Source organism: Mus caroli, unplaced genomic scaffold (assembly GCF_978045245.1).
Source record: "Mus caroli unplaced genomic scaffold, Mus_caroli_1 scaffold_2, whole genome shotgun sequence".
Lineage (NCBI taxonomy): Eukaryota > Metazoa > Chordata > Mammalia > Rodentia > Muridae > Mus > Mus caroli.
Window position 1 is genome coordinate 14,244,143 of NW_028227257.1, and position 14,370 is coordinate 14,258,512.

General features: G+C 55.5%; 1 protein-coding gene across 6 annotated transcripts; it reads left to right on the forward strand.

Annotated features, from left to right (window-relative positions):
* Positions 1-53: 53 nt before the first annotated feature.
* Positions 54-11,346, forward strand: Slc35h1 (solute carrier family 35 member H1). 6 transcript variants are annotated; one of them, XM_021185765.3, is made up of 11 exons: positions 290-421; positions 1,478-1,582; positions 4,317-4,671; positions 4,985-5,135; positions 5,752-5,815; positions 6,470-6,542; positions 6,887-7,055; positions 7,141-7,224; positions 9,415-9,590; positions 10,307-10,436; positions 10,623-11,346. In XM_021185765.3, the coding sequence occupies exons 3-11, from the start codon at positions 4,552-4,554 to the stop codon at positions 10,748-10,750; spliced, it is 1,095 nt and encodes a 364-aa protein (XP_021041424.1). In that variant the 5' UTR covers positions 290-421; positions 1,478-1,582; positions 4,317-4,551; the 3' UTR covers positions 10,751-11,346. The 6 variants fall into 6 exon arrangements, with proteins under 6 accessions (XP_021041397.1, XP_021041403.1, XP_021041424.1 ...); XM_021185738.3 differs by lacking the exons at positions 290-421; positions 1,478-1,582 and adding an exon at positions 54-120; XM_021185744.3 differs by lacking the exons at positions 290-421; positions 1,478-1,582 and adding an exon at positions 56-120 and having other exon boundaries at positions 4,320-4,671.
* The last annotated feature ends 3,024 nt before the right edge of the window (positions 11,347-14,370 follow it).

Here is a 14,370-nt window from a genome sequence, read left to right on the forward strand (position 1 = left end):
GCCTTAGAGATGCTCTGGCTCCGCCCACCCCACCGACTTCCGGCGGAAGTCTCGCCTCCTGTGGCACAGTGCCCATCGCGAGCTTCCGGCAGGAGTCTCCCGGCGAGAGCCTGGGCGGAGGTAAGTGGGCGTGTGGGCGGTCCCCTGCCTTCTCGCCCGGCCTCAGTTTCCCCAGCTTTCCAGTGGCTCTGTGCCCGTTCGCCTGGCATTTGCCAAGCACGTACGAGGGGCCGGATCTTGGGGGTGGGGGTGGGGGGACCAGGTGGCTACTGCCGAGCAGGCGCGGCAGGGACACGTGAGCAAACACAGTCGTCACGCGGTGTTAAGTGCCACGCGCAATGGGGGTCCTGGGGAAGAGGACCAGAGCAGAGAGCATCAGGTTGCCGAGGAGGACGCCGGCTGATGTTCCTGGCACTCGGCTGTACGTGGCGTTACAGCTGGCAGGCAGGATCCAGGGAGAACTTTCGGACCCAGCCCCGGGGTCTCCGGTCTGTAGGGACCGGCAGTCTTAGTTTCTTTCCCTGTTGCAACTTAAGGAAGGAAGGAAAGAAGGAAAGAAGGGAGGAAGGAAGGAAGGGCTTATTTCCCCCCATAGTTCTTGGTGCAGTCCGTCGTGAGGAAGTCAGGGCAGTTAAGTGCTTGAAGCAGCTGGCCACGTCGTTTCCACAGTTCTGAAGTACAAAATCTTGAGAGCTATCAGTGCCTGCTAGTGTCCCTCTCCCTTCTTTATGGAGTCCAGGAGTTCCTGCCCACAACTACCTGGGTCTCCTCACATCGGTTAACCTGATCAAGAGAATCCCTTCCTGGTATGCTCCGAGGCCCGTCTCCCAGGTGACCCTAGCTTCTGTCAGGTTGACCACACTAACCATTCCACCAGTCTCTGGCTCCTTGTGGACTGCAGGCAAGTGCAGGCAGTAGGTGAACGGAAACTGTGGTCTGGTGTGTGGTGGTGGGAGAGGAAGTGAAGAGAACTGGGTGGATCAAGGGATATAACTAGAGGTGAACTTGACAAGGCAGGAGATGAGGGATGCCTAGGGAGGCAGCAATGGTTTCACTGGTGCTGACTGCCTTCTGCCAAAGAAAACAGTTGTTCGGTTGGCCATTTCTAAGTGACTTGAAAGTCAGATGAAGACCCGAGGAATATTAAGATAGCTCCTTGCAGCACCTTGAGGTTGAGCTGTTGGCTGGAGTTACCGGGATGGTCGTGGTGGGCTGGGAATGAAGGTGGCAAAGAGAGGCTGGGTTGCAGCCCTCAGGCATCTGTGCTTACTGACTGAGTCAGAAAGAAGGAAGACTCCAGAGACTGTGGCAAGTTGCACCCGCTAGGTCTCTGAGGAGGAAGCTGTCAGTTTCGTGAGCAGAGCCACAGAAACCTGGGCTCTGGCGAGGTGACAGGGAAAGAGTAACTGCCTGGGTGAACAGCCTGACAGACTGAGGTAAGGGAGCGGGGCCTGACATTTTGGAAACGTTGCTGTAGGTGACAGAATGACTCCTGCCATTCGCCAGTGCCAAGTGCTGCTCCTGGTGCCAGTGATCTCCCTGCCCCCAAACCACACGGCCAGAGAAAGAGTCTCAGTCATAGGTACGCAGACGGCTTTTTTCACAGCTCTCTGCTGTGCTCTGAGGCACTAAGCTGGGCACCCAAGTTCCAGCTGAGGAGGTAGAGGGCAGGCAGGTGCTACAGCGTTGCCCCACCCTGCGCTGAGGGAGCCACTGTTTCTTGGGGAAAGGGACACTTACTAAATTCCTTGCTTGGGTAGATGTGATTAGAAGCCTGCTCTCCGTTACCGTGGAGGGAGGGTAAGGCCCTTAGGAATTTTACATCTGTATAGCCAGTGTGAGGCAAACCACTGTTTAGTGGGGACACAGAGTGGCTACCTGCTTCCAAGGTCCTTTCTGGCTCCGTCTGTGTTGGGGGATGGGTGACTTTCTGCATGGTGCCCCATAGAGGTGGGGAGCTAGACATAGACAGGCTCTGAAGGAAAGGGGAGGCTTAAACAGTGGACAAATGGCAGTACGGTGACCAAGGAGGAAGTGCGCCGAAGTAGACAGGTTAGTACGCTGAGAGAAAAGGGAACAGGATGCCCCATGTAGCATGCCCCGCGACTGCCTGGGAAGGGGGCGGGGCAGCGGTTCTCAGGGAGGACTGTGTGGGCTGCTCTGGAGTGTCCGAGACTCAGTCCCTCCACATGCTGTGCCCGCACTACAAGGTGATTTTAGGACACACTCTGGGTTGTTACAACTTGGGTTTGGGGACATGATGCTTGTGGCATCTGGTGGGGGAGAAACAAGGATTTGTTAACAGATTGCAGCATATAAGGTTGGCCTTGTCGGGCCGTGGTGGCACACGCCTTTAATCCCAGCATTTGGGAGGCAGAAGCAGGCAGATCTCTGAGTTTGAGGGCAGCCTGGTCTACAGAGCAAGTTCCAGGACAGCCAGGACTATACAGAGAAACCCTGTCTTGAAAGACAAAACAAAACAAACAAACAAAAAAAAAAGACTGGCCTCTTCCAGAAAGATTCAGTAGTGCCAGGCTGCAGAGTCCCAGAGAATAAGAGAATGTGGGTCCGGTGGTTTGTCTGAAGAACGTTTGACCCTGGGTCCCCAACTGTTTAGCAATATCCACAGGAGCCTGAGATTAGTGGCCCAGGTGAACAGGTCTAGTCAGCAGCTGGATCTGCCTCTGGAGTTCATGGTGACCAGAGCTGGCTGCATGCTGGGCAGGTGTCAGTGTGCAGAAAGCATGTCAAGGTCAAGGTACAAGGCTGCCTTAGGCAAGTGGGACAGGGCTTCCCTGATGGACCCACTGTGCCTTTAGTCACAGCCTGTTTATTAACCTGGACATCAGTGGTGCCCAAACATAATGGGAAAGGATTGGTGGTGAAATAAGCTGTTTCCCTCTTGTCTATTTCTGCGGTGCTGGAGTCACAGTGAGACCACCTGTGAGTTCCTCGTGCTGCAGAATGCACAAGAGTGAGCCCACCCTGAGGGGAAGCTCACAGCCCCCAGGTCCACAGCTCCAGGGCCGTGAGCACTGTTGCTGTCAGCAAAGCGGGTTTTCCAGACTGGGAACTCTTGGTTCCACTTGAGCAGCACATGTGGTATTCGTAACGGTTTCAGTGTATGGCAGAGCCCTGGAAAACAACAGTTGCTGAAACCAGTGGCCAGCCCTGCGCCTTTGTGACTCTCAGATTCCGAATGCAGAATCCTTCTTAGTCGCTGCTCACTAAATGCTGCGCGCCTCTTCCAGGTCACCACTCAGGAGTCTAAGGTCCTCTAAAGATGACCACAGTCCAGGAGTCCTTTGGGCAAAGCCCACAGCCAGCCCAGTTTGCCCTCAGGGAGGAGATGTGATAACAGGTTCCAGAGTGCAGAACGGTCTGTCCAGCCTGATCAGGGAAGAGGCCGAGCTCAGGGTTCTGGAAGGTTCCCAGAGAGCTGGCATCTCAGCTCAGTGGGGAGGGAGCACCTGTAGTGCCCCGGAAGAAGCAGATGTCTAACAGTGGGCCAGGGCCCACCCACGCAGAGCCAGGCTTGCCCTGGGCACTCAGTGGTGTTGCTGGGCTGACTGACAAGAGGTAGTTTGGTTTGGCAAGCACCCCCTCTCTGGGAGTAGCTGTTGGAGACCAGGGCAAGGTACAGCTGATCCACCTCAGGTCCTAAAGATCCCATACAGGCTCTCTGTCAGAGAGTCATCAGACTAAACGGGAACATAGAGAAGGCCAGGTGTGCACGCAGCCCTCGAGGAGTGCAACCTTATAAGCATTACACAAGGGGACAGGGTGTGGCTCACAGGGATCATGGCCCCAAGCCTCAGGCCCTGGGTTCTGTCCACAGCACTAAAAAGAAAAAAGGTCTGTCTACTCAAGTCACACCCCTTAAGGTTGCTACCAAAAAAAAAAAAAAAGTAGGAGAGCGATGTCTCACAGACAGGCTCCAGTGGAAGAGAATTTGTACTGAAGTGGCCGCATTGAGAGGGATGGAAAGGTGGGTTGAGTGTGGTGTTCCCTCTGTCCCTGCTGGGAACAAACTGGCAGAGACAGACTAGACCAGATTAGACCTTGGACCTCCAGTCAGGGCTTTGGCCTTCTTGAAGGCCAGCTGGGAGCTGCTAAAGGTCTGGAGCAAGCTGACCGATGAAACCTCAGTCAGCTGTTGAAAGGTCCCACATAGTGGGAACACGTGGAAGACAGTTTGAATGTACACTAGAGCCTCGAGTACCTGGACTGGGGTGGGACTCGTGATCTCTGTAGTCTCATGGCAGCCAGAGCTAGTCTGTAGCCACGCCACCAGACCCTGCCTCTCTTCTCTCTAGCAGTAGCGCTGGGGACCTGTGACCTCTGCATCCAGCTAACCATGGAACAGTTTGGCTCTGGCCACCAGCCCCTTAGGTGAGGACTCCATCAAGGGCCCACTGCCCATTCCCCATCATGGAGGCCGAGAGGACCCTTCCAGCCAGGGGAGCTGCCCTTTGAAAACCGTGGTCGAGTCCTGCTGGCTCTCCCTGCCAGCCACCTTCAAGAGAGGCTCCTGTTCCTGCTGGCCCACGGATGGGGAGGTGGGCCCTGGACGTCGCCTTTGTGTGGAAGGCAGCTCTGACCCTGGGCCTGGTCCTTCTCTACTACTGCTTCTCCATAGGCATCACGTTCTACAACAAATGGCTGACAAAGGTAACCAGACCTCACCAGTGCAGGGACCGGCACGAAGGTGCCTGCAGTTGGTACAGCTGTATTGGGTGATGGTGGCTTTTCCTGGACGCTGGTCCTGGGCGGGCTAAGCAGGTGGCTAGCAGGGGTGGCGGTGATGAAATTGGACAGGAAGTGAGTCCCTGGGCTGCCACTTCTCTGTGTGACCCACAGTGGGGACCACCCACTTGTTCCAAGGGGTCATGCAGGGTACAGGATTGGCCCCTGCCACCATAGGGAGGAGCTAGAGGGGAGTGTGGCATCTCTCCACTCCCGCTGTCCTTTTTGGGCTTCACAGAGCTTCCACTTTCCGCTCTTCATGACCATGCTGCACCTGGCCGTGATCTTCCTCTTCTCCGCCCTGTCCAGGGCGTTGGTTCAGTGCTCCAGCCACAAGGCCCGGGTGGTTCTGAGCTGGACGGACTACCTCAGAAGAGTGGCCCCCACAGGTAGGTCCAGTGTGGGGAGGGCTGCTGGAGAGCCTAGGACAGAAAGCAGAGGCCCTTGTGGCCACACGCTACCTGCCCCCTCTCCTCCCCACCTCTCTCCCACGGCCACGTCTCAGCAAAGCCGGCAGTTGCCCTTGTCCGTGCTGGCTCACATGGGCCTCAGCAGGCTCCGCCAGACGCAGAATGGGGGAGCCTCACCCTGTAACCGTGCTAAGTTGGGCTAAAAGATTTCCTAGGACTAGTGTTGAGTGAGCAGGACTTGAAGGAGTGGATGGGGACCTCTGACCCTGGGGATGTGAGGTCGGAAAGGGAGCTGAGAGCTCGGCTGGAGGGGGAAAGGAAGAAGGGGGGTTAGCAGGCTGGGCCAGTGGAGGGCCAGGTGCCCCTCGAGCCATTTGGCAGGATCAGTTTAATCCTCTTGCATGGAACTGTTTAGATTGTCTCGCAGAGGAGACTAACAGGCCTAGCCAGTCAATATGGGCTCCAGCGCTAAGCAGGACAGCCTCTGGCTAGGGGTTGGCCTTGAGTAGTGGAAGGGAAGACAAGCGGGGCCTCAGGTGTCTAAGCCTTATGTTTGCCAACTGGCTGCCCTGCCTGGGTGTCCCTGTCCCCACAGCACTGGCAACAGCACTTGACGTGGGCCTGTCCAACTGGAGCTTCCTCTACATCACTGTGTCGCTGTAAGTACTGACCACACCCTCTGCCCCCTTCAGGCCAAGCTTACTCGCTCCTTCCAGCTGGCAGGCTGCACAGCCAGCAGTGGACCAGCTCCTCTGCCACCCGTGGGGACCAGCCCTCACTCTCTCTCGGCCCCTCCTGAGCACCTGGCAGCACTCCAGGAAGCCTCCAGCTCTGTCCTAAGCCCAGTGCAGAGAGATAGGCTGCACTTGCTGGCCAGGCAGCAAGGGGAAGCCAAGGGACTGGACAGAGATGCTGCAAGTTCTTGGCAGGGTGGGTGGGGGTTGGGGATGGGAGGAGGCAGACAGCAGGGAGGAGGACCAGGCAGTGGAGCGGGTGAGGGTCAGAGATCACCTGTCTGCAGTCACAGCCCTGATGTCTCACGTTAGAGAGTGCAGCCCCTCACTTCTCCTTGACCAGGTTTCTCTCATTCTTACCTGGTCTCTACCACCAGCCAGGTAAAGAACAGACTGAGTCAGCTTGTTGTTAGACCCACAGTTCATCCTCCAGTAACAGTCAGGGCTCTTAGAGACTTCTTCCCACAAAAGGTGACATATCCACGCAGACCCCACTGGCTGGCTCCTTCCGGTCTTGGAGACCTGGTTGCCCTCGGGTGGGCCTGCCGCCATGCATTGTGGGTATCTGCTCTGGCCCAGGTACACGATGACCAAATCCTCTGCCGTGCTCTTTATCCTGATCTTCTCTCTCATCTTCAAACTGGAGGAGCTGGTGAGCCCCACACCCCTTGTCACTCTGTGGCAGGAGACTTTCTCGGGAGGAAACGTAGATGTGGGTAATGACTGAAGGTTTAGAAACGAGTTTGGCAGCGGGGTCTGCGTGGTCCCAGGGCCTGGGATTCCCCTGAGGCAACTTGGCGGCTCCTGTGTGTTAGGGGGCCTGGAATGGACACCAGTGTTTCATAACAAGTGTGACATTAGGCCATGCCAGCTGCATGCCAGCCACGAGTCCTGTGGAGGTGCTGAGGCATGGAAGGAAGGCTGGTGATGCCCAGTCTACGGGTGGCACATGCTCGAGCCTGGAGTTCTCAGTGAGCTGTACTGTCCCCCCTGTAGCGTGCAGCCCTGGTCCTGGTGGTCCTGCTCATTGCTGGGGGCCTCTTCATGTTTACCTATAAGTCCACGCAGTTCAATGTGGAGGGCTTTGCCTTGGTGCTGGGGGCTTCGTTCATCGGTGGCATCCGCTGGACCCTTACACAAATACTCCTGCAGAAAGCCGATCTTGGTGAGCCTCTGGGGAGGACTTGGGGCCGGGTAAACACAAACCAACAGGCTTAGCCTGACAAAACTTGCCATGTCCTGTCCTGCAGGCCTCCAGAATCCCATTGACACCATGTTCCACCTGCAGCCACTCATGTTTCTCGGCCTCTTCCCTCTCTTTGCCATATTCGAAGGTACGCTTGGTCTTCTCCCTCTGGGTGCCATAGAAAAGCAGATCCAGCATTGCCACTCTGAGCTCAGCATGGTGCTAGCCACAGAGGTCGCCCTGTGGTTTGGGAATAGACAGATACACAGAATGACTAGAATCTTGTGAGACGAGGATGCAGAGGAATTAGGAGTAAAATGCAAGGATTCAGGGCAGAGGGCGAGGACAGCCCCAGAGGCACCTTTTAAATGCACAGGTCTGTCATATCCCCTTACAACCAGATGTGGAGGGCTGTTGTCATCCCTGTTCAGCAGGAGAAAGAAACCGAGGAAACAGGACGTTCAAAGCTTGCCCACAGTCCCATAGCTCATAAGCAAGCCAGACTATGTCCCCACAACCTGACATCAGGAGGCTAGGCCCACTGTCACACTGTGCACTTGCCTCCCAGGGAGCAGAGTCCATGTCTGTCACAGGTGGGGTGTCTGGGCTGGAGGGGGGCATGGTAGAGCATGATTGGTGGGCGGATGAATTGATGACGTCTGGATACCCTGGCAAGCAGGGCAAGAGGCTCGGCCATGGATGTTAGTCCACATGGGCAGAGTGGTCCCTTCCACAGCTGGGGTTTGGGGGCAGCCTGGATACATGGACAACTGTTCTATCTCCCATAGCTTTCAGAGGAGAGGCAAAGCCAGGGGGTGTACAAGGTGGACAGAACGTTGTCACCTGTCTTCCTCCAGTGCTTTGGGATTAGTCTTTGTTACTTGTTTACCCTCCTTCTCAGAGTCCCAACTGTCCTCAGGGTCATTACAGAAAATTCCATCCCACATCCATTTAAGTTTCAAGCAGCGAAGCGTCTCCAGCCTCCGTGAGGAAATTATTCCGCAGCCCCGTTGTCCAGGAAACTTGTGTGTGGAGCCTTCATGCTTTTCCTTTTTAAAATCTCTCCCCATTCCTTCATTATGCCCCTTGTAGCAAACACCACACTCGCCCCCTCCCAGGCCCTCTCACTGTTCCCGCTCTGCAAACCTCATCCGCAAGCCCCTGGTCGCCGCCACTTAGCAGAGCAGCATGGACTTAGCTCCTTTAATCTTCTCTGGTAAATTAATCCCCCAAGCGCCTTCATTACTTATGTTGCTCTTCCCCGAATTCCCTTCAATTTGCCTTTGCAGCGCTCTGAGCCCGGCACCAAACAAGATGGCTCGCACAGCCAGGCTGCTGGCCTAGGGCATGCTGCTGTGGAATTTTGCACCCCTCCCCCTCTGAGCCCCCCAAAGTTCTCCTCTGCCTTCAGTACCCTCCTGTGTCTACTGTGCCCAGTGGATACTGACCTCACACTCGCCTAACACACCCTGAGGCCTTACTGTGGGAAGAGCCCAGGAGCCCTCTAAGAAGGAGGGGCCCCTCTCCTGAAAATCGAAGAAAAATTGGTGTGATATGCAGCGTGCTCTGGAACAAGGGGCTGTAGTCTCATCGTAGTTTACATATGTATGATTTGGGTCTTGTGTAGCCCAGGCTGGACTTGAGCTTTCTGTGTAGCTGATGCTTGAGCCAGTCCTCGGTCCCCCTGCCTCGGGTGCTGTGATTACAGGTGTGCACTACCACCCTCAGCTCAGGGGTTAAATGGGAGAGTAGTTTTTGAGATAAGTTCATTAGGTTATACTGCTTGCTGAAGAAGTGACAGTCTAGTCACTGTCCTGTCACTCTGTCAATAGGGAAACCCACAGCCAAAGGGGGCCATCTCCACCACAGTCCATACATAGCTTTATAGTAGCAAGACCCAGATGTGGGCTGGGCTCTATAGATGGGTGGTAGAGCATAAGGCTCTGTGTGTGTGTGTGTGTTTGTGTGTGTGTGTGTCTGTGTCTGTGTGTGTACACATGTATACTGACATGCACGTCATCTAAAAGTGAGGGCCCTACATCTGTACATTTTGTATCTGTATACAGTCAGCCTCCACCAGAGTCCACAGGTACAATTCCTCCTGTTCTGATAATGGACACGCATTGCCCTGGGCTCTGTAGTAGCCACCTTGGTCCCTGAGTCTCAGGCCATCTGTGGGGGACTATTTTAAAGCCCCCCTTCTTTCTCCTACCTCAGATAATCAGCTAGCCGTACCCCCCACCCCACGATACCATGCTGAAGAAACATGGTAGCTGTTGAGTAGGGCCAGGCGGGCTGAGCAGGCCCCAGCCTCCCGCTCTCCCCTTGCTGCTTTCAGGTCTCCACTTGTCCACCTCTGAGAAGATCTTCCGCTTCCAGGACACAGGGCTGCTCCTGTGGGTGCTTGGGAGCCTCCTCCTTGGTGGGATTCTGGCCTTCGGTTTGGGCTTCTCCGAGTTCCTCTTGGTCTCCAGAACATCAAGTCTCACACTCTCCATCGCTGGCATCTTTAAGGTACACCCTGGGCAGCGAGCGGCCCCAGACCTACCCTGGAAGGAGCCCCGTGAGGGCTTCCAGCAGCTCTGCCCCTGTGTCTGCACCCTGAGGGGGTTGGCAGAGGGTGGCCCAGGATGTGCTGTGATTGTCCCCTGTGGAGCTGAGCCAGTGTCACTTCTCACCAGCACGTAGCTCTGAGGACGCAGGCCAGGCCTCACACCAGCAGGCCTGCAGTGGGCCTACCTTGGGCCTGACTGGCAGCTTGAGTTACATGGCAGTAGCCTGGAGCACTGAATGCTGATCTGTGCAAAGTCCCAGCATTGAGAGCTGGGTGCCCAGGTCAGGTCTGTGGAGGAGCCTGGTCAGGTAGACCCCATGCCGCAGCAGTGACACCCAAAGCAAACATTTGGGTGTTAAGCATCTTCTAGCTATGATGAGGAGAGGCCTGTCTTAACGCCATGCTGAGAGCTGTCCATCTGTGGGTGCCTAGCAACAGCAGACTCCCTTACTGCTGGGGGCACCTGTGCCACAGTCTGGGGGTTGGTTGGCATTCTGTTTTTGCTGAGAGGCATGCATCTCAGTAACAACAGGTCTGCAGGCTGGTGGTCTGGGTACAGAGGTCCCCACCTCGGCCTGTCACACCAAGTGGTCTGGCTTTGGCCTCAGTGTACACAGAGCCCCGCCTTCCTGGCCACAGAGTCAGCTTCTGGCCCATGGCCTGCCTCTACCCACAGGAAGTCTGCACCCTGCTGTTGGCAGCTCACCTGCTGGGCGACCAGATCAGCCTCCTGAACTGGCTGGGCTTTGCCCTCTGCCTCTCTGGCATCTCCCTGCATGTGGCCCTCAAGGCTCTACATTCCAGAGGTACTGTGCCCTCCTCCCCATGGCTTAGTGTTACTGACTGCCCCTCCCGCCATTTAGCCACCAATTACCAGCTGTTGCTATAGCTCAGGACATGTGCCAGATGGTGCTGCCACCCTGGGAGGATATCCCCAGGGCCATCCCCAGAGAAGTTTACTAGGTCAGTAACTGTGGTGTGTCTACCCCAAGGTGATGGTGGCCCCAAGCCCCTGAAGGGCCTGGGCTCCAGCGCTGACCTGGAACTGCTGCTCCGGAGTAGCCAGCAGGAGGAAGAGGACGGGGAAGAGGAATATTTTGTGACCCAGGGGCAACAGTGACCAGCCCGGGAGCAGCAAAGCAGGCCACTCTGTGGTCATCCCTGCTGGCAGATCTTGGCCAGGTCCAGCAGCCCAGCTGGTTCCTCAGAGCGGCTGCAAGTGGTGGCCTCGGAGCTTCCTGCAAGGACTCTGAGCCTCCGGCTCTTCCCTGTGGAGCTTGGTCCCAAAAAGTGAATGCCAGGCTCACATAGGACCTGAGCTGTCAGTGAAGGGAGCCAGTGGCCTGTCTCCACCATTGTTCTGGTTCTGAGAGCCAGGGTGAACGTGAGAGATGAGGTAATCTCTCAGATTCGGACTGTGGGGTATCAGGAAAGGAGTCATGGAGAGACTAGGCCTCATCACCTGGACAGCAGCTTCCTCAGAGAGTAGATTTATTTATAGTTGAAATAATGATTTCCTTCTCCACAGCCCAGTGTTGCCTAAGGCATGAGAGCAGGGAGAGCCCTGGGGCCTGGCCTCTCCTCCGTGCCCTGCCTGGGGCCTTGTCCTCTGCTCCGCCTTCTGTAGCTCATGCTCCTGTGTGTGCCCCAGGCCCCATCCTTGGGGCCACACCATGGACCCACTGCAGCAAATAAATGAGTGTTTGCTCAGTACCAGCCTCTGGAGACTACCAGTGCCTCAGCCCAGATTTACATTCCGGCTCTGCCTTGTACTGTGTGACCTTAAGCGGATAACTTAGTTTCCCTGTGCTGTAGGTTGTGTGTCTGGTTTTTAAAGGCGTAATCCCTTTTTAAAAAGGGAATAATGTCAAGCTCAGGCTTCCTGGAAAATGTTACAGATTCCGTGTTATATATTCTTAAAGTACTGTCAAGAACCAAGAGACCAAGACTTAGACAAGGAAGAATTTACCGGCTCTTGGCCAACTTGTGCCCTTCTCTAAGGTCATGCCACAGGGCTGAGCCCTCTTGTGGCCTGACACCGGATGGTTTCGCCTTCCTCGGGGCTGGTTCTCCTCTGCCTTGGCCCAGGTGCTGCTCGCCCAGGAGGCTTGCCCGGAGAAGTGCTTCAGGCACTCACAGCAGGTGGCGCCATTTGCCTACACTGTGGTTCCAGCCCTGCCTGCTGCCACCCCTGCCCAAACCCTGGCAGCAGAGGGTGCCTGACTGTGCAGTAATGTCTGTGTGGCTTTGGGCAAAGACCCAGGAGGGGCTCTGTGTGGAATTGGAGCGACTCAAGCTGCATTGGCTATGCCCAGAACATGAGCCGGACTCCAAACTTGTAGAAGGGACAGATAGTAAATATTTCCATTGAGGGCCATATGGTGTCTGTTGCAACTTGAAGCAGGAAAGAAGCCTTGCATGGCACAGACACAAAGGGGTGTGGCTACATCCCAGTAAAATCTGGTTTCCAAAATGAGTTCTTGCCCACCCCTGCTGTAGAGGGATCCCTGTGAGTTTAGAGTCTGGCAGGGAGACTGAGGCCCAGGAGTAGCCAACCTCAAAGGGACTGGAACTGTGATCAGTTTTGAGACCTGATTCCCTGCCAACCCCCACACTCCAGAGAGCTACCTTATCCGGCCCCTGCCTGTCTTGGGTTCTGCAAGCTCAGAGGGCAGGATTATAGAATGCTCTTGTTCCAACTCAATGATGTGGGAAGAGACAGGCCAGGAGGGGCTGAGGTGGCTGCCTATGAGGGAGAGAGCCACACACAGCCCACTGGTTCAGGTGGATGAGAGCTTCCTGTCTGCTCTGCACCGCCCCCCTCTCCAGGACACAATCTGGCACTGCTGTCTGGTGCAGTAATTACAGGGTGCGGAGTGGGTCCTCACCGCTCACATGTTGGGTTCAATGACAGCCCCTCACTTAGCAGCAATTACCAGCCAGGCCTTGAGGAGGCCTCCCTTCCCTCCTCCCCCACCCGGCCCACCCAGTTGCCTGGCCTCCTGGTCTAGACTGTCCACCCTCAGCCCTGAGCCCTCCAACCACCCATGCTGTCTGCAGCCACTGCGTCTTGGGGGCTGCAGCGTCACCATGGCAACTCAGCGTTTGCCCAGGTTGAAGGAAGCTGAGGATGTGACTGGTCTCTGAGGCTGTACAGTTGTCCCCAGCTCCAGGGCTGCTGCAGCAGCGAAAGGGGGGTGGGGGTGGGGGTTGACCTAGGTCTGGGTTTTAAGTGCTTATGTGCCCACCACCTCTCCCGGGAACCCACAGTGGGAGGAAGGTTAATGACCCCAATATACTAGGACGTTTGTGGTTGGTGTGCTGACAAGAACAAGCCAGGGGTTTGCTGAGAGCCTGGTATACCTGCATCTTTAATTCTGGTACCCTCTCTACCCTTGGGGCTCAGGGGATCATCACCATCTCTTTCTTCCTGTGCTGTAAAGATCCCGGTGGCCTGAGAGGAGTTCCCTGGAGCCAGGAGAATTTGCCCCGTGGTACCTGCCAGCATCCTATTGCAAAAGCCCTGAGGATGGAGGATCCTGGATCATCCTTCCAGGGGAAGCCATCCAGGGAGTGTTGGCCACGTGGCAGACTGCTGCACTTGAAGGCAGAGTCCTTTGTCCTAGCCCAGGGAAAGCGAGCAGGGGTGGGGAGGACAGGGCAGAAAGGCCACTCCCTGACCCTCCATGTAAGTTATTTAATGCCAGGTGGCCCGGTACAGCTAGAATTTGTGGACCTATTTCAACTTGGCTGAGGAAACTAACCTCACAGAGGCCGAGGATCTAGAAGTCCTCCATTTTTCTCTGCCCCAGTGGGCATGTTGCAGATTACACACACACACACACACACACACACCACACACACCCAAGTCTGTTTCTTTACCCATAAGTGGGATAACGCTATCTCCTGAGCAACTGTGGAGACAGATAGATGTATGGAAATCCACTCACAGTGCTGGACACACAGTTATTAGCAGTCGGTATCCAGATTGAGGAAGCCACAACCTACCCAGGTAACAAGGGAGAGGAGTCCTGACATTTAGGGGTTACAGCCAAGAGCCTCTTAACGGGTGTTCCTTTCATGGAGGAATTTCCAGTAGTGGAGCAATGGCACTGTAGGCAAAAAAAAAAAAAAAAAAAAAAAAAAGTGCTTGCCACTAAGCCAGAAATTTGAGTTTGATTCCTGGGCCCCACATGGAGGAAGGAGACAGCATCTCCCACGGATTGTCCTCTGACCACCATAGTGTGGGACGTTACTCATACATACCCCTCCCTAAGTGCTATAAAAATGGGGGGGGGTTGTTTGTTTGTTTAAGTGTGAATAGTGCTAGTTGTAATTTTGAAATAATTTGTTCAGTAAAACGGGCAGGTTCCCATCCCCCACCGCCAGCCATGAGTTGCCAGTCCAACCTCTGCCTGCCCACTAGCCACACAGCCCTGACATCAGCCAGGCCCCTTCCCCCAGCATCAGAGCAACCAATGAGCTTGCCTGCTGTTCCCATGGTTATTTACAGTTTCGTTGGCAACCCCAGGCCCTGGCATCTGGTGGCAGGGCCATCCCTTTCTCTTAGTGTCTGAGAAGATCTCTCCTGCTGGGGACCAGGAAACCCATCAATGCATTCAGGAAATGCTTCTGGGGCGTCAGCAGGCGCCTGCCTGGTTAAAGCCTTGGGGATCATGGGAATCATTAAACACAGTGGCCCCTCTGGGGAGCCCATGGGGAGACATGGAAGTCTACTAG